General features: G+C 34.8%; 1 protein-coding gene across 3 annotated transcripts in view; it reads right to left on the bottom strand.

The window, feature by feature from the left end:
• Positions 1-3993: 3993 nt before the first annotated feature.
• Positions 3994-27036, bottom strand: part of ARSJ (arylsulfatase family member J) — an 86721-nt gene continuing 63678 nt past the window's right edge. For all 3 annotated transcript variants that reach the window (XM_064383929.1, XM_064383928.1, XM_012473912.2), the window contains one exon: positions 3994-6962. In XM_064383929.1, the coding sequence (XP_064239999.1) occupies positions 5561-6962 (1402 nt within the window). In that variant the 3' untranslated portion in view covers positions 3994-5560. The remainder of the gene's footprint in view (positions 6963-27036) is intronic.

Genomic DNA, 27036 nt, shown 5'->3' with positions numbered 1-27036 from the left:
TATGTTAAACTGTTAGGACTTTGAGCAAAACTTGAAAAGAAACAAAAGTTTACGCTGTATTGTTTTGTTGCTATTATGTCTGACCGTATAGTAGAAATAATTGTAGGACTTTTTATGCTTGTAATTCCCCACCTAGTTGCTAGAAGGGATTACTTGAGTTAGGAATAGCTAAAAATAGAGAAGTTTTAGTGGGATCTGCCTTAGAGACAGAATAACTGTCTGACTGAGGACTTACGCTACTTGCCGAAAGGGAGCCTGTGGAAATTCTGGTGATGACGACATTAAAAAAATATGATTTCAGATACTAAATTAAATCAAGAGTTTTTAAAAAAAATCTTGGTTATAAAAAGCTTTTTTTTAAATCACAATTGTTTAGGATTTAGAAGGTCAGCTAAAGGTATTCCCCGTTCATAATTCTCAAAGCTGAAGAAACTTTAATTCTTAAAGCATTGTTTCTAGAGAGATTACTATGACGAGAGTGTAAAAATTACTTGTGGATTTTTATACTGAAAGAATAATCTTACTTTTATTTGATGATGCTATAAGATACTCCCTACTTAGAATTATAGGCTGAAGAATTTCTGCAAAGAGTCGAGGGGTCGACATTTCTAATAAGCCTTTGTTATTCTCCTGTGTCTTTTTCAATTATTGGGATTGATTTTATCTAAAATTGCATAAACCAACTGACAAAAAATGTTATAAATTGTAGTAAATTTGAGTGTAAGAAAATTTTAAATCATAGATATGAAATTGAAAGTTAGGTAAATATGTTCAAATCTACCTAATCCCCAAAGGCCACATTCTGGTTCTGTGTTTTAAACAATGCCATATTTAATCAATGAATCAACCAAATTCATAGAGATGCTATGACTAGTAAAATGTTTAAGAGAAATATATTTTTAAAAAAGTGAAATTTCTGCTCTTCCGAATTGGAGAGCTTTGTAATAAAATCCCCAAGGATGTGAAGTGTATTCCATTTGGCATCATAGAGGTTTATTTGCTATGAAGACATAGAGGTTTATTTGCTAATTATATTTTTTCCTTTCTTAATTTGGTACAAAAAAAAATTCGCAATTTAAGCCCCCATCTCTTTTTTCTGGGAACTCATTTAAGCTAATGTATTCTGTAATATTCCAAGTAATGTTAGAATAATCATGTTCTATCCTGTTATGTAATAAAGATGATAGATAAAATTTGCTCTCAATTTTGCGTAATTTTTGCTTCGCTTTTGCTGTAACACCATGTTCCTATAACTATACATTATTAGAGTTAGTTTTTTATAGTGTTAGAAATTTCTGCATTTCCTATGGTTGCTGCTAAAGGTATTAAGGATGATTAGTTCTATTTTTCAACAATGAAATCCCTGTACCAGAAATAGGAAGTGGAAACTTAGACAAATGTGGCTGAACAAATGGATAAATGTGATTACTTTATTTATTCACTCAAAAACATTGAGTGCTAAATATGAGTAGGACATCGTTTTGTATACTGGCCATGCAGATGTAAACAGAACTTACAGAAATTGCTTTTCTTAAGAAGCTTGTATTCTAGGGGAATGAAACAGACAACAAGGAAAACTTGTGGGTAAAATCTGAAGTATATTAAATGGTAAGGAGAAAGATCAAGCAGGGGACACAGGTAGCTGTGGTGGAAGGATGGCGGAGATGAGGTGTTTGGTTATTGGGTTCATGGCTGCATCTTCTGGTAGAACGTACGTTACCTGAAGGCAGGGGCACTACCCGAAGGCAAGGACTCTGCCTGATGTTGCTTATCATCACACCCCAACGTGCACCATGTGGCACTTAATGAATGCTGAATGAATGGATGGATAATCTTGGTGTAGAGTGAATCCTCCCCTTATCCTGATCTACTCTTTTTTCACGCTACTTTATATGCTGTATAATGTTATAATTAGTTATGTTTTTTATTTAGTGTCTGCTTAACTCAGCTAGAAGATAACCTGCCCAAGGGTAAGAATATTTATTTATTTCATACACTGATATATCCCAAGCTCCTAGAACATTGTCTGAGAGAGTAAGACTCAGTAAGTATTTGTTGAATGAATGAGTGAATCTATGAAGTTCTTGTCCCTGAGGAAACAATATAGCTATTAGTTTACCATAGAGGAATTGTACTGCTTTTGGCAAGGAACTTTTTTTTTTGCCAACATCACACATTCTGACTGCTACTGACAAATTCATAATTTATGTGTTCAAAAACAATATGAATAAAATGCTTAGGAAGCTGATCCTGATGCAAAATTCATCTGCCTTAGAAAATTAAGGAACACCTGCACATGGAAATGCATAGCATTTTTAGTCATATTAGCTTAAACCTGGACACAACCCAAGTGTCCATTAACATGTGAAAGGATTTAAAAAATGGTATATCTATATAATAAAATACTGTTCAATAATATTAAGAAATAATGTGGAGGCATGCACACTAATATGGTATATTCTCACAGAGGAATGTACAAAAAATATAATTATTCAACTCTCAATGAAAGTGTGCCTCTATTCTTAAGTATTTTCAAAGGGGCCCTGTCAAGAAAACAAAAATATCCATTCAATTTTTAGAAAAATGAAGAAAGAGTGTGTAAATACAGATGAAAGAAGTTCTTTAGTTAGGCTTGACAGTTGACAGACCTGGGGTAGATGTTTTCACTGGCTGAAAGGTACGACAAATGTTTTTGTTGTGGATGTTTTTATTTGAAGAAAATGTTTTTATATCCTTTCTCAACCCAGAAACATAGCCATATTCAAAAATTATTTTCTGACAAAGCTAATGAGAGTTTCTTTTGAAACCTTAAGAAAGATCAGAGACTTAAAAGAGGTGCAGTTTACACTTGAAAGAACCACAGGCAACCTAGAAACACATCCTGAAGATCACAGTTTAGGAAACTAACACCTGAGAATGAATGCCCTGTACGAACATGGCATCACTGATTAGGGCACAAAACTCAAGCACGCAATATTTTCCTTTCTGGTCATCTTGAAATTCCTAGTGATTTTCTGACAGCATTTTGGAAACATTTTTGTTCATGATTTATACATGACTATTAGAATAGATTTTAATTTCTTGAGGGCAAGACTCAGACTTCTGGTAAACCACATCCTGCCTAGTGCCATGGGCAGGTGGCAGGTACTCTCTAAAACAGTGATCAACATCCATGAAGCCATTTCCAGTAGAACACTGTGGGCTAAATTATTTTCACTAAGAAGATTATAATCCTTTATTGAGAACTTAGAATTACATCACAATAGGTAATACCTACTGGTATTTCATAATCCTAATTTGCCTCTTTGCTTCTTTTTGTCTTTCTAGGAGCTTCTAGAAGATTCTATGTTTACACTATGTTTCCAATAACAGTACGGTTTCTTAGAACCCTAGTACTGTGCACTGTGCCACAGAGAACAGTTTTGTGGTGAAATCAATTATGAAACACTGTGTAACATTTTCCTTCTATCAGAGTTACAATGCAAGCTAAGGTTTTAAAAACTTGAAGAAAATCTGTAATAAAGTGACTCATTTGACTTTGTTTAACCCAGCATCTCCCCAACTTATTTTTCTCAGAACTCTTTTTTAGTGTAAAGACGTCTATATTTAAAAAATGTATAAGATACCATCTAAGACACACTATTTATGTGCCACCAGGAAAGGAAAACATGAACAATATGCCTTTATTTTTAAGACTTATTTAAAAGATAATGTCAACAAAACACAAACTTTAGGAAATGTAAGTTTACACTAGAAAATAAAATAGAGCCATATATTGTAGAAATAAAATATTAAAATTAAAATCCTTTAAATCATCTTATCCAATTTAATAATTTCAGTACTAGATTACAGATTATTTTATACATTTTCACAAACTGTGAGTTGTGATATAAATGTATGTTGTGACATAAATGCTGTCATACCACCACACACATTTTCTTATCAAAGTTATAACTTCAAAGATCACCATTCTAGCTATCTGTGACTTTTCAAGTGTATACTGTGAGGCTTAGAGGCCTCTGCATTAGGAGAGGACACTTCAAGGAAAACTCCAGGGTCTACAGGAACCATACCAACCTATGCTCATTGATGACCCATGATAAACTTTACTAATGATAATACTTTATTCTCTTCATCACATTTGCATGTGGGATTTCCAAACAAGCTCACTTACTCCAGGTAGGATCCGTATCTTCCATTTCTCTGTGTCTCCCAAGTGTCCACTTTGTATAAGAGTAAGATTATGACCTTTAATGGCAAAAACCACAACTACTTTTGCACCAACCTAATGTAAATATTATTTATTATACGGGAACATCTTTCTCCATGCCGTAGCCAAGTGGAAGCATCTCTCTGTAAAATCATATTATATTACTGTGGTTGTTAGCAAACCATTCCTTCAATTGCCTATTAGTAAAGATTTTTGTTTGTTAGGATGAATGATACAATTTTATCTAGAAGTTAGATCAGAAAATCCACACTAAATTTTCTAGTGTCATAAAATAAATCATTTTAATAATTAAGATACATAAATAGTTTATGATAGAAACAATAAAGTTGTCTCAACTCTGAACAAACATTGAATTTCCAAGTAATTTGTAAGGAATATATTCATCTTACTACATTCAAAATCATGGTTGAACAATGATGATTATAATGTTTTATGAACGATGTTTTTCATAGTGTATGAAGTCACACAGTATTACAGTATAGTATTACAGTGCTTGGTAATTTGAAGAAATGAAATAAAATTCTTCTGATGGTATGCAGGAAAGGAAAAATAATTAAAAGTCATTTGCATAACTTTTTACAAAAACAAAATATTATTTTTCTGTAAAAATAAATTAGATCTTTTATACTCACATGTTCTTCTCTTAAAGTGTTTAGAAAATAGTTACATTCATTGTGGGCAGCGTGCTCAAACATTCTTATTTGCCATTCCCTCATACATGATAAAATGAGGTGCAAGCTGTTCATATGTGAGAAAAACAGCTTATTTTTCATAGGCAAAGAAACATACACACACACACACACACACACATATATATAATAGAATTAATTTAAAAACCCAAGTGTCATATGACAGAGATACAAAAATTCACAAACAAAATATATTCTTCAAGGCCTTTGAGGTGACACAATCTTTAACTGTAATTTATTAAAGGTAGTTTTAATCATGCTACCCTGTAACTTCCATCAAATTAGCATGCTCGTGGATGATAGGTTATTGTTCTCCTCCTATAATTTAAAGCAGTGTTTGGTCAATTGACTGAAGCACAGCAGTAGAACTCAAGACAGACCACGTTTTATAAAGGAGCAAGAGAAATAAACATCTCCATTCTCTCTAAGTGTGGCTTGCAGGAGTAGCACTTTTGGCACTGAGCAGAGCAGTTTTTGGTGCGGCTTCCAGGTGGCAGAAGTCTCTGAAGTGGCACAGCATGAAAACAAGCCTGATGCTTATGGCAGCGATATTATTGAGCCAAATTTTGCTGACTTACCTAAGAAACAGGTGAAAGATGAGAACTGATTTAAGTCTAACCAAACAGGAAGTCATTTGTGCTTATCCACAAGGAACACCTGAATGGCAAGTTGAACCTGAGCCTGCTTTCTGCTGTTTCTTCTTCTTTTTTTTGCTTTTCTTTTGCTTTTTCTTAGCCTGATTTTTGCTTGGCTTATTTTTCTTGGTTTCCTCTTTATACCATGGTCCCCAGACCCCTCCATTGAGCAGAGGGTTACTTCTGGGGTCTTTGGGGGGGTACCTGACCGGTACTGCCGTTTTGTTGAACTGTGAGAGCCTCCGTAGGAGCTTCTTCACGATTCCGGGATACCTGTTAGATAGGTCCACCCTCTCATATGGGTCGGCTGTGATGTTGAAAAGCCATACACTTTTGCCAGTTGACAAGGTAATCCGTTCATTGTGCCACCGGTTCGGCCCCAGATTGCTGAAAGACTGAGGGGGGACCCAGTCGCTGTAGCCAGGATTTCCCGTAAGCAATTTCCAGTGCTGCACCCTGATGGCCGACTGGATGGCGGTGTTCCAGATCCCATAGCCTGCTGCCCAGGAGCCATTTTTTGCCTTGGTGTATATGGGGTCAATGTTATGCAAAATATCTACTCGGGGTGAGCGAAGACCCTCACTTACGGTCTCCCAGATGTCGTAGCCATCTATTTGAATGTCCTCATCGATCTGTCCTTCAGCCAGTGAAATCAGAGTAGGATACCAGTCAGTGATGTGCACAAGTTCCTTACACACTGTTCCCTTGTTTTTCAGAAGTGGGCTATGCACAAAGCCAACAGCCCGGATCCCTCCTTCCCAATATGTTCCTTTGCTACCTCTGAGAGGCCAGTTACTCCCTCCTGCCGTAGGCTGGCCACCATTATCTGAAGAGTAAATGATAATGCTGTTGTTATAGAAACCATATGTCTTTAGAGCCAATGTCACGTTGTCGATTGCTTCATCTAGGCAGGAAAGCATGGCGGCATATCTCTTCCTGTTTATGTTGATAATGGATCGGTAGTGTTCAAAGTACCTGCCAGGAGCTTGCAGTGGTGAATGAACAGCTTGGTAGGCAATATATAAAAATAGAGGCTTTGTGGGATTATGGGAAGCTAGTATTTGCTGCACCCTCTGAGTGTACATCTGTGTGGAGTATATGCCATTGTCATAGTCCCAGGCAGCATTGTCGTTTTCATACAAGTCATAGCCACACATTCCAGGACTGTCACATTTGTAGTGTGTATAGTAATCCCCACTTCCCAAAAGGGAACCGAAAAAGGTGTCAAATCCTCTTTTGGTGGGCATGCATTCTTTTCTGTAAAAACCCAAGTGCCATTTTCCAACCATATGCGTTGAATATCCAACCTCTTTCAGTTTCTGAGGTAGGGTGGCATTGTCCAGAGGTAAACAGTTGGGTTGGGTAGGTCTTATGATAGAATGTTGAAGTCCCGTGTGTATCTGATACCTTAAGAAAAGAGCAAAAGTTTTGTTATCAGGGCAGGATAAAAGAGATATTCTACATAAAACAATGATTCCTAAATTAAATAATGTTTCTTTGGGGATGATTGCTAAATTATAATTGACCCCAATGATAAATGACCAATTCAGCATTTCTACTCTTTACTCGCAAGTCTTAATCTAATTAGCTTCCTATTTAACATTGAAATACATTTCGATCTAAACCAGCACTTTTGAAACTAAGATTTTCTCACTTATCTCAAAGTCTTTTTGAGTCTCATTCTGTCACCCAGGCTGGAGTACAGTGCTGTGATCTCGGCTGACCGCAACCTCTGCCACCCGGGTTCAAGCACTTCTCCTGCCTCAGCCTCTCCAGTAGCGCACGCCACCATGCCCAGCTAGTTGTTTGTATTTTTAGTAGAGACAGGGTTTCACCATGTTGGTCAGGCTGTTCTCAAACTTCTGACCTCAAGTGATCTGCCCATCTCGGCCTCCCAAAGTGCTGGGATTATAGGCGCAAAGCCACCGTGCCCAGCCTCGAAGTCTTTTTAAAGTTCTTATAATAGAATTAATTTGAATAAACTTTAATCTCTTAATTATATGACTGAAAACTGACAAAATAAGAAAAGATATATAGAATCAGATTATTATTATTATTGCTTTTAACCTAGGGACCTTCTAAATCATTAGCTTTTAAATAGTTTCCTGAGATTATTTATTTTAAGCTAACTCTGAAGAACTGAAAATACATGCAAAAATTAAAGAAAAGTCTCCTGTTTGTCAAACAATAGTTCATTCTGAATCTCCAATCTGTTAGATCTCTGAAACAAGAAAGAGGTTTCTGACTACACAATACATTATTGCTTAAAAATCATTTTAGAATAAAAGTTTTAGCTGGCGCTACGAATTACTTTTCCAAAAATAACAGGTAATAAGTCCTTATGTATGTTTCCCACAGTGTCTCCTTTTTAAAAAAGTATAATCACTTATAGGATAGTCTAAGAAAACATAACACTTTCTAATATGTTAAAAATTAAGTGAATGTTAGTTTCTTGCATTTTTCTCTTTCCAGTGATATTTTGCCAAGGGTGTTTTCCAAGAAGGGGCATTATTACACAAGTGTATGAATTTTCACTTGGGCCAAGATTTATCAGTTAGTTTATGGCATTTTAAAACTGATTGATTGTATAGTTATAAGTTCAAAAACACTTTAAAAATAGAAAATATAAAAATTTAAAAAATTTAAGGTTGCAGAAAATTGTCAGGGTAAATATGCAGGTATTCTTGGAATCAAATTACAAAAAAAATATTGAGGTCAAAAGTGACTTTTTCACAGTGATTTAACCTGAAAGGCCAACATGTTATACATGCCTTGGATGAATAGTTCAATTTATTTTTAACGTTTTAATGATACCATGATGAAACTATGAGTTTTTTGAAGTGTTACTTGCAGCCACACACTGATGTTTCTGCGGGCACGGAAGTGATATCTGATCACTACTGCAAAGCAGCCTTCACATAGACCCTGTTTACTCTGCTGATCATTTAGCTGTCAGTTTTGCAATAGTCGTGGTTGTGGTAATTTAAAATGTAAGAAACTGCCAAAGAAATAAACATTATAAGTACCAAGTCTAGAAAGCATTGTTACTGTTTTTTTTTTTTTTGATTTGGGTTTTGTTTTTGCTTTTGTTTTCTTTTTGTTTTTGAGACGGAGTCTTGCTCTTGTTGCCCAGGCTGGAGTACAATGGCACAATCTTGGCTCACCACAACTCTGCCTCAACCTCCCAGTTAGCTGACCTCAGGTGACCCACCTGTCCCGGCCTCCTAAAGTGCTGGAATTATAGGTGTGTGTGACTGCACCTGGGCTTTTCTTGATCTGGTCCAGGATACAAAACATTCAGTTGTGAAAATCTAATTTTTTAACAAGTGAATGTTTTAGACAGAGGTGAATGTTTTCGAAAATTAGAAAAAAACTAATTTTTCACACAAGTACATAACAAATCAGTAAATACCCATTAATGGAAACTTGGAGGAAATTAAAAAGGGAGACATCTATATGGGTAAAAATTTTGGGAATCATTCATGGAGATGAGTTATTAACAAAATAATTATATTACGCAGAATATGGACTTGAGGGGAATGTCTATTTAATTCATCAAATGGTAAACCAATTAAGCATTTCTAATTAAGTCGGTTAATTTCTCAACTAGCGGCAAAGGCAACAAGAATAGAGACTTATGAGAAACATAAAATACAGGAAAATTTTGCAGAAAATAAAGAGAAGGCAAGAAGAGGTTTGCTGCTTTCAGAAAATGGTGTAGCATTTGCAGATAAATAAGAGTTCGGAGCTATTAATCAACTATGAGGTTTTTGTCTTCTCTAGAAAGTACAATTGTTTTTAAATTGGAAAATTTAGAACCAGCAACATAAAAGTTTGACAGCAGCTTATAACAGGGAAGAGGTTTTCAGGGCAGTTCCTGCTTAAATGAGTTCCAGCCTCTATGGTGGAATAGGAGGAAATTTCAGGTAATTTGGGGTGTGGGTTAAGGGTGTAGGTTTTGGAATCAAACAGACCTGGGTTTCAATTTGCTCCACTGCTTATTATCTGTGTGGCTTTGGGAAGTACTTAATCCCTCTGATCCTCAGTTTCCTCATCTGTAAAATAGGGATGATAATACATGTTGGGTTGCGGCAAGCATTGGAAAGGAGCAGAGTCTAGTAAGAAGAGTACATTTAATCAGTGATAGCTTTAGCAATTATTATCCCAGGGGGCTGAATCTGGTGTCACTAACATTTGCATAAAGCTTTATAATTTATAGATTTTTTTCATATGTATTATTGCATTTAAGTCTTACTACAACAGTGAGAAGTCAGATTACTTAAGTTCCTTTTATGGATAGGAAAATAGAGATGTAAAGAAGTTGTGGTTTTCCCCCCAACACCCTCAACCTGCTCCACCAGGCTGTGAAACTGATTCTCGATCAACAGTGGCAAAGTTTGATGCTCTCTCTATTCTTTTTTAAGAGTTAATATCTGTACTTATTGGAAAATCAAAGAGCAGAGGAAAGATGCCAGAAGTCTCGAGAAGCAAATCTGTTCCAACTTTCCAATTAAAGAAAGTATGGATTTGTAAACCGGATAGTGAGGCTTACGTCGATCCCTGAAAAATTTGAAAATGATTTTTTTAAAGTACATGATTTGTGAGCATTTCAAATAACAAATGAGACAAGTCAAAAAAGAAAAGTTCTGCCAAGTTGGCTTCATTATCTTTTTTAAAAATGGATCAGCATTAGGTAAACAGCTTAGGAATGATTTCGCATTTGAAAGAGCTGCCCCTGATTCTTTTTTAATAAAATAATGGAAAATCAACTATATGTTTGTTAGCACTGCAATTGGGGATAAGAATGATAATCTTACATATTAACGACAGTGAATATAATAAAAAAAGTTTTTTAATTGATATGCTTTTGTGTGGAGCACGTAGGGGAGTTTCATTTAATTGAGAAAAAGAAAAGAAAAGAAAGAAAAACAACCAAGAAAATAAGTCCTCACAGCACTATTCACAATAGCAAGACCTGGAGTCAACCTGAATCCGCATAAATAGGAGACTGCATAAAGAAAATGTGGTACATACAACTGATAGAATATTATGCAGCCATCAAAAAGAACAAAATCATGTCCTTTGAAGTAACATGGATGTAGCTGAAGGCTGTTATCCTAAGTGAATTAATGCAGGAACAGATAATCAAATACCACATGTTCTCACTTATAAGTGAGTGCTAAACTTTGATTGCACAGGAACACAAAGAAGGGAACAAAAGACATCAGGGCACACTCAAGGGTGATAGGTGGGAGAAGGGTGAGGATTGAAAAACTACCCATTGGGTACTATGCTCACTACCTGGGTGATGAAATAATCTGTACACCAAACCTCTGTGACATGCAGTTTACACATGTAACAAACTGCACATGAACCCCTTGAAGCTAAGACAAAAGCTGGAAGATAAAAAAAGAAAGGGACTAAGGAGGCATAACAATTAAATGCAATATGTGGTTTTGAATTGGAATAGTTTCAATAAAGATCATATTTAGAGAACTGGTGAAACTTAAATGGGATCTTAGGATTGAAATAGAATAACAATATCTTCTGATTTTGATGTTTATTTGTGGCTAATATAGGATAATACTCTTTTCTGTAGGAAATACTAAAGTATTGATAGGACACCATGTTGGATCTTAATTCTCAATTCGGGAAAAGTGTTATTTGTGCTGTATTTGCAATTTTTCCATAAGTATAAGATTGTTTCAAAATTTAAAACAAGATGTAAGAAAAATCTAACTGGGATAAATAAAAGTTATTTATTTATTATTTAGTTAAAAAATAATTTTTTTTGCCTGTTAGCTATGTAAGACTATGTAAATGGATCTGAGAAATTCAATATATTAGCCTACAAATTTAATAAAAAACAAAAGTGACAAATGAGAGCTATAATTGTAATTAATCTTTACATCATATAAAGGCAGTGTGCAAATTCTGATGAATAATAATTCCATTATGTTCATTAGAACATATCTGAAAAATAGTATTCAATATTTAAGCATGTACTCCTAATATATGTATATTTACTTATTTATAAATTGCTCTCATGCATATTGTATTAATTTAGGAACATTATAAAACTTACACAGAATAGAAATTGAAAAGGATAAGATAAAAATAAATGTAAGTAGAATTTCTTATATTTCTTTTTGCATCCTAATGAATCAAATTACGTTACTTTTTTGTGTATATACTTTTGGAGTATATACACAATTTGGAGACCACTGGTATAGAAAGTGGATTTTAGAAAGATGAGAACTGAAACACAGAGATTGTTTAGAAGGCTACTACAGTAGTCTAGGTCAGAGATGATGGTGGCTTGGACTACCATCTAGTGGCAGTAAAAATGGAAAGAAGTGGATGGATGAAATGTATATTTGGATTTAGAACTGATAGGACTAAATCAGTGAGAGAAGGATGGAAGGAGTGGAAAAAGAAGGAATTAGGAATGATTTCTAGATATGTTGCTTTTATAACCTGGTGAGTGGTGGATGGTTTAACTCCTCTCTGTTTTATTTCAAAGCACGGAATTAGGACTAATGGCCAATATTATAAGGAGACTGATTTCAACTCAATGTGAAAATGAACATTCTAAAAAAAAGTAAATAAAAAATAGTAAACAGGCTAAATAAGCATTTGCCAAATATTTTGTAAAAGAGATTCCTGAATTGGAAATGAAGTACTAGATGGCCTCTGAGATGGGGTTTGGTTGTGCCCCCACCCAAATCTCATCTGAACTGTAGTTCCCATAATCCCCACATGTTGTGGAAGGGACCTGGTGGGAGGTAATTGAATCATGGGAGCAGTTTCCCCCATGCTATTCTCGTGATAGTGAGTAAGTTCTCATGAGATCCCATGGTTTTAGAAGGAGCTTCCCCCTTCTCTTGGCTCTCATTTCTCTGTCCTACCACCATGTGAAGAAGGATGTGTTTGCTTTCTCTTCTGCCATGATTGTAAGTTTCCTCAGGCCTCCCCAACCTTGTGAAACTGTGAGTTAATTAAACCTCTTTTCCTCATAAATTACCCAGTCTCAGGTATATCCTTATAGCAGCATGAGAACAAAGTACTACACCTCTAAGCTTCTTTCTAACTGTAATAAACCATGAGTCAAAGACTGTTGCTCAATGTGTCAATGAAGGATCTCCAGTTAAAATCAGAACAACTTCACAATATCAAGTTTATAATATAATTTACAGGTATTTCATAGGGAAGATTTCACAAACATCAATATATATTTAACATTTCTTTGTATAGTATGAAATTAGTTTAAAAATAGATTTTTTGTATAATGTATTCCAAATGCTTCTATTACCTTGGCTAAAAAATAAAATAATTTTGAAATTTACTAGATTTTTTGTCACAGTCTGGCTACCTATGTGAAGAAAACTTCATATGAACAATAGTAAACCTAGAGGTGTTGCCAAATTTGCTAAAGGCAATAGCCATCATTCTCACTTTACTGCCAACTTAAAAGAAAAGTGCTAAGTAGACCTTTTAGCTTGGCATTAGAATATATGAAGGTTTATAGCTCTTTATATTAATTTCTATTACTGGGTGCTGGATACTGTATGAATTCTCCTATGTCTGAAAATATTGTCTAAGATAATATTGTTTTAACCTAATTACATATTTAAGATACTCTTGTAAGTGGGATAAAATATGAATACTAATAATTTCATGCAGACTAACATTCAGAATGATTAGAGAGTACAAAATAGGCCAATAGTGGAGTGAAAAGTCATATTTTGAAGGGAAGGAAATAAATGGAAGAGACTATAGTTTACAAATCAAATATCACTCAGATATTTATGTAGGAAGAATATAGCTAGATTTCCATATTCTGAAAAGATATTTGCTTATCACTGCCTTCCAAAAGAGACTCTTGTCTATGAAGAAATTCTATTTACAGGCCTTAGTTTTATCTTTTGGTTAATTATATCTTCTGGCAAGGAGTAGAAGTGGGGAGGGCTGTGGCAATAAATCTATGCCTTAGTTTTTAATCTCATGAATGAGTGATTGAATTGCTTAACACTTCTCCTACACTGTGCTAGCTTTAGGGATTATGATGGGTGAATAAGATGGTCTCTGCTCTCAAGGAATGCAGTATAACTGGAGAAACAGACAACCAATTAGAGGGTTATGATGACAGGAGTAAGTGTTACAGTAGAGAACGACATTTTATGAGTGCTCGTAGTAGAGTCAGGAAACCTCTCAGAAGACGCCATGTTTCACCTGAGTTTTAGTGCATTCAGGAGTATCTGGGTGAATGCGGAATGAAAGCAGGTAGTGCAAGCAGCTGAAACAACTGGACAAAAGCACATTCACAAGGGAAGGTGAATCTGAGATGATTTTTGCTGGAGGAGGAGCCATTCAGGTGAAGAGTTGAAGGGAAGACAGAGTATTTTGGTAAGAGGAGCAGAATGTTTGAATGCAAAAAGCGAGAGAAAGAGTTTGGGTCTCTGTAGATGAACAATTTAGAATATTAGCATATAAGGGCAGAGATTCAGACATGTCTTGATGGGAGATTAGTCTAGAGAGGTAAATGGGTACTCAATGACAGGGTGCTGTATTAGAGCATAGAGCTGTACTAAGCTCTTCTTACTTAATGTGAAGGTCACAGGAGGTCACAGAGTACTTTTGAAAAGAGAATGACACAACTGAAGCTTTGTGTTGGAAAAATCAGATCTGGTTGTAGTATGAAGAATGGATTGGAGTGGAACAAGATGTAGGCAGGGAGATGTGTCCTAATCTAAGAGTTAAAGGATGATAGCCAAGACTGAGATTCATTACAGTGAGGATGCAGTAAAGAGAAGATTAAGTATTATAAAGACAGACATTTGATAAGGTTACAGACTGTATGTGGGAAGCATGGGAGAAGGAAATGTTAAAGATGAGTCCAGAGTATCTGGTCTGGGTGGCTGGGTAAAAGGAAATCTTCTCATTGAGTTAAGAAATCCAGGAAAAGAGATAGGAATAAATAGGAAGACATTTGATTCCTGCCCTGCATTTAGCTAGAGGCATCTGTAGTATATTCACTTGCAGATGTATAGGATAAAATAAAATAAATGTTTGACAAATACATCTTAGCTGCTCCTGTCACACACATGCACAAAAGGGTAACTGTGTGAGATGATGAGTGTGTTAATTTGCTTTACCATAGTAGCTATTTTACTGGTTTTAGATAGCCCATTACATTATACTATGTACCTTAAATATACACAATAAAATGTATTTAAAAGAAAAGAGTGTTATGCTACCCAAATCAGGTCACCATAATGCTTTTCACATGTTTTAAGTTAAGATGATATGTATTTCTTAATGAAAAATAGTGGAAAGCAATGTTATAATAAAATATAATTAATTTAATTATAAAATAGATATTTGAGACTCATTAGCTTTTAGGTGGCAGGTTAATTCCTGGAAACGCATGTCATTCTCTAAAGACAAAATGTGGAAGGCCAAAGATGAAGCCTAGGAAATACCATCATTTGGAAGAAAAGCAAGAAGCGGTGTTAAAAGAGTCTGAGGTAAATCTGCTACCCTGTGAACTAGAGTAGGGAGAAGAATTTTGGAGTCAACTGCATCACTTACTGTAGAGAGAAGCTGGGGAAGAGAATTGCAAAGCATCAACCATATTTGGCAATAAGCATGTAGACCTTATAAGCTATTTTTAGTAGAATGGTGTGTGAAGAATCCCAGATTATAGTGGATTGAGATGAATGGAAAGTGAAAACGTATGGATGGTGAGTGTACACTATTTCAAGATATGTAGATGGAAGAAAAAAGAATATGGCAGGACTATAAGTGCTGATGTGAAAAAGTGTTTATGATGTATTATTAAGTAAAAGACTATCTGGCTATAGCAGAATATCTATTGTATTATTACATTTTTACAACAAAAATATATAGGTTCCATGAGGGCAGGGACTTTGTTCACTGGTATATTCACACCACCTGAAACAATACATGGCTCATAACAGCACATCAATAAATATTTGTTGAATGAATGAATGAGAATATGTGTGTATGTATATGTGTGTTCATAAAAAAAGAAAAAGAAAAAATATAAACATATATACCAAACTGTTGAACATGATTATTTCTGGGAACATAATAATTGTGGAAAGAGAGAAGCTTTCAATTTGTTATATAAATTTCTATATAAATAAAATTTAGATGACTAGGTTTCAAGAAAACTAGCTTCTTCTACTCAGACTAATTGTATCAAGGCAACTAATTAATTTGAAATAAAGAAATTAAATCTAAATGCCAAAAGAATGGACACACTCACTCATCTCCTGTCCTGCCTAGCAGGGACATCTACTCAGGAGATTACCTTCAGACTAGACAAAAGGGGATGAAATGAGCTAAATAAATTCTGTTAATTACCCCTCAAAGCCAGAGAAAATGTCTCCTTTCACCACACAGCAAATGAGGAAATTTGTCAGGTAACTTTTCACATTTCTGCCTTTAGATAATCTTTCCTAGTCTTTAGCATCTGTTATTTGTCCTTGCAGTTGCCTTACTCATCTATGGTGGGTAAACCTTCAGGACACCAAAGCTTTTTCTACATTGATTTCAATTTTCCTGGTCTCTTTGGAAACGTAGCTGCAAATAACATGTTAAGTGATTCCTTTCTAGAAATAGTGTTCATCCGAAAGTAAGTTTCTTTCCTATTAGATGGTCTTATCTCTGACTCTTCTTATCCCATGTTCTTTTCCCTTTTTTGTTATTATTTATTTGAAGACCCTTACTTCAAAAAAATAAGATTTAATATATAAATTACAGACAACCAAATACCTATTGACACGAATATTCACTTTTGTAATTAATGAATTTCTCATTTATAAAATTACTTACAGAATAAAATTTAAGAGGGAACTCCAGGGGTACATTTTTAAATTATCTAATTTATAGAGACTATTTCAAGGATACATACACTCCATAAAACACATGTACCCACACTGCCAAAATAATATTTATATTATTCTTGCTATTTTCAATATGACCTCAGAATAATATAAAATTAATTTTTAAAGAAACGTACAAGTTTTCATCTCCTCTATTCTAAGCAGAAAATGCACTTAGATGTGTATACTAGGGAGTAGCTTAAATTAACTAAACCACTCCTGATACTACCAACTTTCCTTATAGACAAGATGTGTAAAGGAAGATACCCTTAATATTATTTAGAATCCTCAAAGTAAGACATAGATTACTTTAAAAGAATTTAGAATCCTTTCATTTTTAAATATTTATTTTTTATGTATTTTGAGACAGAGTCTCACTCTGTCACTCAGGCTGGAGTGCAATGGTGCCATCTCAGCTCAATGTGACCTCCACCTACGAGGTTCAAGCCATTCTCCTGCCTCAGCCTCCCCAGTAGCTGGGATTACAGGTGCCTGCCACCATGTCTGGCTAATTTTTGTATTTTTAGTAAAGATGGGGTTTCACTATGTTGGCTAGGCTGGTCTCGAACTCCTGACCTTGTGATCCGCCTGCCTCAGCCTCCCAAAATGCTGGGATTACAGGCGTGAGCCATCATGCCTGGCCTAAAATCCTTTCAATACTTTGAAAATATGGTCTCTCAATCTGCTTTACATTAACTGATCCATTAACATTTAGTTATTCCCATAGGGGTAGGACTGCCATATTTAAGAATTTTAACATTTTTTTTGTACCTTTGACTTTGAAGAAAGAAAAATTATGAAGAGTGTCACATTTATGTTCACTAGGTGGCTTTTCCAGAAAACAGTCTGACAAAAAAGTGGTAATGATCTTTCATTCTTGAGCAGAATTGCTTTCTTTCAGCCATGGTTAGGAAATATCTGTCAAATAACTGAATGTCTTTGTACCTGCAATTAGCCACATGTAGTTGAAATTACTTCAAGTCAAACTCATGCACACATCAGTGTTTTAGCTGCAAGCCATGTGACAACAAACTGAACTTCAAGATAACCTAGTAGAGAAAATGAGGCAGTCTCCAGAAAAATAATCACAAATTTATTAAGTACCCACACTATTACAGGCACTGTACTGTAGAGAAACATAAAGAATAGCGAGAGTTTATGAGAAATATACTTTATATCCAAAGTAGAGAATTATTGTTGTAATTTAGAGAAAGTTGAGAAGAGAATATATTTGCTTATTCCTCAAATCAGTTGAGTTTACTACGCTTTCAGTTCATTATTTATTAAGGGCATTTACAATTCTGTGTTATAAAGCAGTTTCAGCTAAAAATAAAGAGAATTATTGAGTAAATACTGCATTAATTTGGTATGATCAGACTCTCAAGGCTAGAGGCCTGCAATTTCATACAGGTATCATTAAAGATGATACGTAAGCCCATATCCTTCACTCACTTTTGAGTAGGTTTGTTTTTTTCTTGTAAATCTGTTTTAGTTCTTTGTAGATTCTGGATATTAGCCCTTTGTCAGATGGGTAGATTGCAAAAATTTTTCCCACTCTGTTAGTTGCCAGTTCACTGTAATGATGGTTTCTTTTGCTGTACAGAAGTTCTGAAGTTTAATTAGATCCCATTTGTCTATTTTGGCTTTTGTTGCCAATGCTTTTGGTGTTTTAGTCATCAAGACCTTGCCTATGCCTATGTCCTGAATGGTTTTGCCTAGGTTTTCTTCTAGGGTTTTTATGGTGTTAGGTCTTATGTTTAAATCTTTAATCCATCTGGAGTTAATTTTAGTGTAAGGTGTCAGGAAGGGGTCCAGTTTCTGCTTTCTGCACACTGCTAGCCAGTTTTCCCAACACCATTTATTAAACAGGGAATCCTTTCCCCATTGCTTGTTTTTGTCAGGTTTGTCAAAGATCAGATGGTTGTAGATGTGTGGACTTTTCAAAAGAAGTCATATATGAGGCCAACAAACATGAAAAAATGCTCATCATCACTGGTCATTAGAGAAATGCAAATCAAAATCACATTGAGATACCATCTCACACCAGTTAGAATGGCAATCATTAAAAAATCTGAAGACAACAGATGCTGGAGAGGATGTGGAGAAACAGGAACAATTTTACACTGTTGGTGGGAGTGTAAATTGGTTCAACCATTGTGGAAGACAGTGTGGTGATTCCTCAAGGATCTAGAAATAGAAATTCCATTTGACCCAGCAATCCCATTACTGGGTATATACCCAAAGGATTATAAATAAATCATTCTATTATAAAGACACATGCACACATATGTTCATTGAGGCACTGTTTACAATAGCAAAGACCTGGAACCAACCCAAATGCTCATCAATGATAGACTAGACAAATAAAATATGGCACATATACACCATGGAATACTGTGCAGCCATAAAAGCAGATGAGTTCATGTCCTTTGTAGGGACATGGATGAATCTGGAAACCATCATTCTCAGCAAACTGACAGAACAGAAAATCAAACACTGTATGTTCTCACTCATAGACAGGTGTTGAACAATGAGAACACATGGACACAGGGAGGGGAGCATCACCCACTGGGGTCTGTTGGTGGGGTGGCTATGGGAGAGAGCAGGGGGTGGGGAGGTTGGGGAGGGATAACATGTGGAGAAAAGCCAGATACAGGTGATGAGGGATGGAGGCAGAAAACCACCTTGCCTTGTATGTACCTGTGCAACAATCCTGCATGATCTGCACATGTAACCCAAATCTAATGTACAAAAAAAAATAAGATAGTACACAAGCTCAATTAGCAGGTATTAGATATTTTACCCTAAAACGTAAATTTCTGAACTCCTAATCCATCTGTGACTTTGCCCTTTTATTAGCATATTTTGTAAATTCCAACAGTAATGGTTATTGGCTCTGTCTCTAATGCAGATATTAAGCTATATTGAAAAGCTTAGGATTTATTATTAATAGCAATATTATTAAGCAATTAGTCCTGGCAGATCAAGATATGAAATTAACATTTTATATTCTGAAGTGAACTTTATAAGTAGCTTTAAATGAGTGTAAGAAAATTAGCAAATTAAAATGGACCCCTTGCCCTGATATTTATTATAGATCATCTTTCCTCATCTATTACATGTACAGTAGCATGGTTATAGCTGACTTGATTTTATATCATTCTTTCATTTATCTTTCTCCTTTATTTAGAAAAATACCCAGAGCTTTTGTTTGAAATACATTGTAAGGATAATAATTTTTAAAACCAGAAATAAAAATACAAATAAATATGCTCTGAAGATCTGTAATAAATAAAACTTGTAGCCTGGAAACACCTCCAGGATGAAGTTCTCCCCACTCTACCTCTGGATCAGAACATCTTTATCACAGTTATCCTTCATCTGGTGCAGGTAAAATACTTCCCTCATTTCTGTTATCATGGAATATGACAAGCAGATGGTCCGCAATCTTTCTACAACAACAGAGATCATATTTTTGTTTCCAGAAAAGATAACCCAAAATTACAGGTAAAGTGAAAGTGATCACTGCCTAGGCAGACCGTTTCCCTCCAGTGAGGGTTCACTGCTTACAGACTGGAAAGGATACGAACTGGAAAGCTCTCAGTTTTACTCTCACGTGCTCTCTGGCAACTCTCTTATTTTCTGCAACAAGTTTGCCCCTCATAGTCAGGGTTAGAGCCACAGTCCAATGTCTCACAGGGTATTTTCTGGGTGGTATGTGAGAAAATGAATATTTCACATTTGTTATAAATCAGGTGGGTGGAGTGATTGGTAGAGGGCTTACTTTATCTCTGGACATTCTGCCTAATGGCTTAACAGCATAGGAATTTCTCCAGTATGTATTGTGGAAACAATGTGGCCTACCTTTTCTATTGAGAGAACCCACAATATTAGAAATCAAAATGCCTGGATTTGAATTCTGCCCCTCACAGGCCCTGTAACCTTCAGCATGCTGCTTAACCTGAACCTCAGTCTTTTCACTTATAAAGGAGATATTAATGACAGCAACACACCAATGCCACAGGATTTTTTTTTCTTTTTTTTGGGGGGGGCAGGGTGGTGAGGTACAGAATACAATGAAATAAAACATGTTAAACATATGCAAATTGTAAAATTTTATAAAAATGCTAGTTATAACTAATTGTTACTACATGTTCTCTCTCTCTCTCTCTTTTTTTTTTTTTTTTTTGCCCTCTGGTCCATCATCTCTTCAACTCCACTCCTTCCTCCCGCTTCTCTATTGTGTGCAAGTGGTGAAACCCAAAGGTCTCATGAAATACTATCTTGCCCACTCTCTTTCTATTTCCTGGTAGTCAGATTGGAATTTGCAATTGTCAAACTGAAGTTCAACCCATCGAACTGCTTTCTGTTTTTCCTTTTATTTGAGAAATGTGTCAGTGTTGGTTCTTTAAATATCTATGGAAGAATGCAAAGAAATAATTTACAATGCTCTATAGGGAGACAGAAGTTACTTGCCAATTAACTTTAATTTTACAAAACAATAAATATGTGGAACAGAAACATTGTGTAGTAAGGAGGATAGGTGCTGAATCTAAAGGAATATTCATGGTATGCTGATGGATAAATCTCAGCTTGGATATTCCATCAATATTTTTTCTTTACTCATATCATAAGAGATAAGTCTCCAAAATATTATACAAATACTGCATCTATTACTCTGGGAAAGGGTACCCATTTTTGACCACAGGTTTTTCAGCTGATTTTATCCTGGGATATAAATTAAAATTCCCTGCAGTCAAAGCTGTTCTTCAGTGTTGCTTCTCTTAGTGACTATTATCCCCTTTCCTGTACCAATGAGAGGAATCGTGTGTCCTCATGCTATGCCTTGTCTGCCACCTTCTTTCAAAATTTGTGTTATAACATCCAAAACTGTCACCTCCATGTTCTTGAGCTTTTGCAGTCCTGAAAAGCAAAATGCTGTGTTAGCTGTCTTTCTACTAAGATACAAGACTCAGATTCTCAAAGTTAATTTAAGGGTATTTTATAATAATATAAGTGAAAATGCATGTAAAAGTGCAATGATTAGCTAAAAAATTATATTCAGAAGCCATATTAATGCAGTTCTTACATGTCATACTCAGAAAAAAATTATATTAGGAATACAAGCTAAAAATAAATTATTCATCACAATATAGTTAGAGGAATATTGAGAATAATAAGTGATTTGACCTCCTAAAGGAGAATTACATTGTTTCCCTTTGAAATTTACCAGTGTATTATTAGAATCTTCAATATGATATATACTTACCAATAACTCTGAAGTTCTATTATACATCCTTTTTATTAGGTTTATTTTACTTTGAATTGTTATCCTGTAAAACAATACAGCTGAAAACCAAAATGACAAATCTATACCAAAGAATTTCTATGCCTCAGTTTCCTAATTGGCATGAAACAAGATTAATAATAACAGCCTTCTCAGTTATCATGAGGCTTAAATGAGGTATGATTATATGTGAGGTATGCAGAACAATGCCTAGCACATAGAAACACAATATAAAAAAGTTACGGAGTTCAATATGGTTGTTAGAATTTTATCAGCCTTGCATTTCCTAACCTATTAGTTATTATCTGGTCTTACCTAACCAGTGCGTAATAAAAATCTCTAATAAACTGCCACTTGTCAAATTTTGGTGCAGTAACAAGGAAGAATATCACAATTATCAGAAAACATGACTTAGGCACATCTTCCTTTTCCAACTACGTATCTCCACAAGGCTGAATTGTCCTCATATACTTCAACAGAAAAAACAAATAGCAACAGGAAGGCCAGTTATCTTCTATTAGAGCAGACATTAAAGAGTTTTGCAAAAATGACAAATAATGCTACTCTTTTCAGTACTCATCTTTTATTTTGTAGAATATATTTATATTCATAAAATATTTATGTTATATGTAATAGGCCTTGTTATTACTTTTGAATGAATAAATATGTATTTTTGAAAATTCTCAGTTTTAGTTTCTATTACAGTAAAAACCAATAAAAGCAAAAGCTATTTGGTGTCTTTAGTGATTTGTAAGAATACAAAAGGGTCCTGATGCCAAAAAGCTTGAGAACTACTAATGTGTAAATTTCTTTACATTATTTTATGGTTAAAATTTTCTGAAGAGATATATTAATCAATGCCAATATGCCAAACATTCTTTCTTTAAATTTCAAAAATTTCACATTACAAAACCTAAATAACAAATGATTTTATGATACAATGTTTTGTAGTAAAAAGAATATGAGATTTGGATTTTAAAATCCAATACTGAATCCAGTACTGAATCCAGTACTAATGCTGTAGTAAGATGAAAATAATAATAATAATAATAATAATAATTATTATTATTATTATTCTAAGACAGGGTCTCATTTCATCACCCAGGCTGGAGTGCAGTGGCATGATCACAGTTCACTGCAGCCTCAATCTCCCGGGCTCAAGCGATCTTCCCACCTCAGCCTCCTGAGTAGCTGGGACTACAGATGCACGTTACCATGCCCAGAAAATTTTTTCCTTAAATTATCTTTAATGCCAAAACATTAGGCTGATTCTGGCCTAATTCATGTCAGTAGTGAAATTTTTCTATATTGCTTTTTTCAGCTTCTAGAGAGTTGGCTTTGGTTTTTACAAAAAGTAATAAATGAATAAATATATAAATACATTTTTTACCTAAGTTTCACTCAAGTTGAGAGATGTGTGGTCCTAGACTAGAAGATGAGATTCAGCTGAGATCAAGGGCTCAGCTGCAAAAAGAGGTGACCACGAGGCTGTGAAATCCTAATAATAAACAGAAATCCCTGAGAGACTATTGTACTACTAGAAATTGAAATCAGTCTTATGTAGTGAAATCTCAAAGAAAAGTCTAAACCAAGGTGACAGCAAAGTTACACCATAGACTTAGGTCAGTCACTTCTCTATGTATTCACATCTGAATATGTAGAGGAAATAATGGAATACATAGTAGAACAATAATACTTACCTTACAGGGTTATCTTAAAAGATCACATGTGTTAATGTAAATTAAATATCTATATGAATTATAATGTGCTCAATAAACTGTTATTATGGATATTGTGAAAGTAACCAAAGGAGCCCCAAATCCGTAGTCAGACCATATGACTTTCAGGTCATGTTCCATCATTTGTCTCCTTTGCTTATCCTTTCTAAACCTAGATTTCTCTATCCATATAAGGTAGAAAGGACATGTGTGATTATATGGGCTTTGGAATGGGGCAATGTGTGAGGTGGGGAGCCAGAGAGATGGCAGAAGCTTGTTGCTATGCAATGTAACCCATGTTTTTAGAAAAATTAGTAATGCCTTAGAAAAGCACTGTGAATCTTGTGGAGAAATAAGAGGCTCATGACTCAGCATGACAAGGAGAGGAACCTGAAAGATGGGTAAATGCAGGAGGGCAGCCTGAAAAAGACCAAGAAATGATGGGTGTCGAAGTACTTCTGTACCTAGCAGGAATCCTGCTTGTAAGGTGAATATGGTCAAGTTTTATTAAAGGTTTTTTCTTTCTTTCTTTCTTTCTTTTTCTTCAGGAGCTGGAAACAAGCTGCTCCTATAGGAAGAAAGCATTTCCTTTTTGTTTATTGTATACTGTGCTCTCTACTCCTTCACATTTTAATAAAAGAGAGGACTGATTAGTATTCCTTCATATATCTGTTGGCATAGAATCTTAGAGCTGATAGCTATAGCTTCTGAGAGTTAAAAAATTAAAAACATTGTTCTGCCAATTATCATAATTATTCTCTAACTCTTATACAAGATGGTTATGGTGAGGATGAAAAGGTTTCCACAGAATATTCATGTTTGCATGAATGTTCAAATGTAAGATGTTCTATAGAAAAACATTCAGTAACTAATAGGTACAGATGAGCAGACTTAACACACACATTCATAAAATATAACAATAAAAGTAAAAATTATCCAGATCACTTTGCAACATCCCTATACACTGTGTACAGTAATATGTTTGCAGAAACAAGTCCAAATAACTATTGGTGATACCATAAAGAAACACACTAGACGACATTAAGAAAACTCTCCAAAACACTAACAGTATTTCTTCTATTAAATAAGGAGTCTGAAATTAGGGAGCCTCAGGAGTTTTTTGGTTCTAGCATTCTGTAGATCGATAATGTTTTTTAGCCACTAAAAGCTGAAATATAGACTAAATTCTCCTAAAATGAAACCTTTGTTTAAAAAGATAAATCACAAATAATTCAGAGGGCCACATGTCTCTTTGGAGGCTGACAGAAGTGTGGCACATAGTTACCATCAAAGTCCATGAGGGGACAAGCTTTCTGAGCATTGTCTACTTTGAATGTAAACTATGAGAAAGTCAATCTCACAAGCATTTTACATACATCATCCCATTTTAGAGTAAAATGAAGTTTTAGAAGTTTTAAATAGCAATGAGGCCCAGGAAACCACAAATGTCACATTCATGTTCTTGAACAATTTAATCTGAACCACTGACAAGCATTAGAAGACATTAAATAAAGAGCAATGTCACCAATAATAACAGACTGGAACATTAAAGCTAGGCTTGCTACATAATATGAAATGGCTGAACTGTATAGGTGCTGCATGGAGTTGATTTAGATTCATCGAACAAAGAGAGAGTGCAGTATATTGTTTATAATTCCCTGAAATACACACACACACACACACACACACACACACACACACACACACACATTAAGTGACCATAACTGTGAAAACAAAATAAAGAACTAAAAATTATAAGCTTCAAACTTAAATGAAACTGCAGGTCATAAAGAATTGATTACAAGCCTTGAGAGAAAAGAATCTTGCTGACATAAGTACTTTGCAACTTATATAAACTGTGCTGAGTATTATTCATTTTAGTAACAGAAGGACGAGTACAAAGAACAGGTCTGTTAGGACTTTGGGGTGCGATGTGTTTTAGTAAAAGACTTAGTTAAGATTCTTTTCGTTTATATAAGCCTGTTTTTCTTGTTATCTTGGATGATAGCTTTTCTGTTTAATGTTGATTGAGAAGGGGCAAATACTCTCAAAGTTATTCACCTGAAACTACAAAATTTGTTTAAAAGCATCAGGAATGCAACTTTTAACCAAGGCTCTGGGTTTTAGATATCACAAAGCTGATTAGATTAAATGCCTCGTTATAGGGAATTTTGTTCACCCAGTCTATAAATGAAGCCACCAGCTTGGTTAATATTAACTCATCACTTTAGGAATCATTTCACTAGCCTTGTGTTAATTCAACTTGTCACACAGCCTAGCTTCTCTTCTTAGTCAGAATGCTACTGCACTTTCAGGCCAGCTTTCTTTTTCAAAAACTACTGAAATAAAGACCAAGCCCAGCAGTTTCTGATCCAAATATGACATGAAACTTCATCTTTCACAATAGCCACATGCAGGCAACCTGGGTACAACAACCAATTATGGAGTACTGTGGTGAAAACTTCAGGTGGACAATGAGTCTAAATAAATGGGCAAATAGTTTAGACTATCTGTAAGGAATTCTCAAATAGTTCTAAGAAGAAATCAAGTAATATCCATCATGCTTGGACAACATGGACAGGGTAGTTGTTTCTTTACCTTGTGATCCAGCTTCCCCATATAAATATGAAAGAGAGCAGTACCAACATCATAGTTTGTGAGGAAGGTGAAGTAATGTCTACTACAAGAGAGAACATTTTAAAAATCGAGGAAGTATCTCTGTCTCTAATTCTCTTCTCAAGGAACATCTTCTGATTAAGTAAAATCTCATGCCTTAGTCAAAGATATTATGTTAGAAAAATACTGTGCTGAAATCTGTGGTGTGAAATTACAAACCAGTCCAAATCAAATATTGTTATTCAATTTTAAACGGTGTCAATTACTAGGAGTTTGTAATCAACAAAGAAATGTAATTTAACACTTAATTTTCATATTTGATATGTAAACAAGAGGATTACTAACAAATATTCTAATTATTCTTTCATGATTAACTATTGTTCCATGTTTAATTATGAAATGTGTGACATGATATCATCCCATCAGCTGTATTGCTATGCAATATTTCTCCTCCAAATCTATTAGACATGTCTGTAGTTGATGGAAGTAATGGTAGATTCAACTCTGATCAATCACTGTTATATTTTCACTACCTGGAAAATGATAATATTTAGAGCATGCTTTTATTCATACATTATGGAAAACAAGAAAGTACTATTTGATAATAACTAGATAGCATTAAAGATATTTAGAGTAATATGAAACAACGTAACGATTGAGAATGCTCTATCTGGTGCTTTGTTAAACAGGACAATTTTACTTGGTTATATGAAAGCAGTTTTCTTTAGGATGAGTCAGATTCTTTTCAGTGTGCTCCATGGAACAGTGCAGTTTGTTGTACTGCCTACGGAAATGTTAAACCATCTATGTAAGGTTTAATTTTATATGTCAGCTTGGCTAGGTTGTGGTAACTAGATAGTTGGTCAAACAGTATTCTAGATGTTTCTGCAAGTATTTTTAAAGATGAGATTATCATTTGAGTCAGTTGACTTTGAGTAAAACAGATTACC

Source organism: Aotus nancymaae, unplaced genomic scaffold, assembly GCF_030222135.1.
Source record: "Aotus nancymaae isolate 86718 unplaced genomic scaffold, 86718_ANA_hifiasm-v0.15.2.pri h1tg000033l, whole genome shotgun sequence".
Classification (NCBI taxonomy): Eukaryota; Metazoa; Chordata; class Mammalia; order Primates; family Aotidae; genus Aotus; species Aotus nancymaae.
This window is presented reverse-complemented; position numbering and strand designations above follow the sequence as displayed.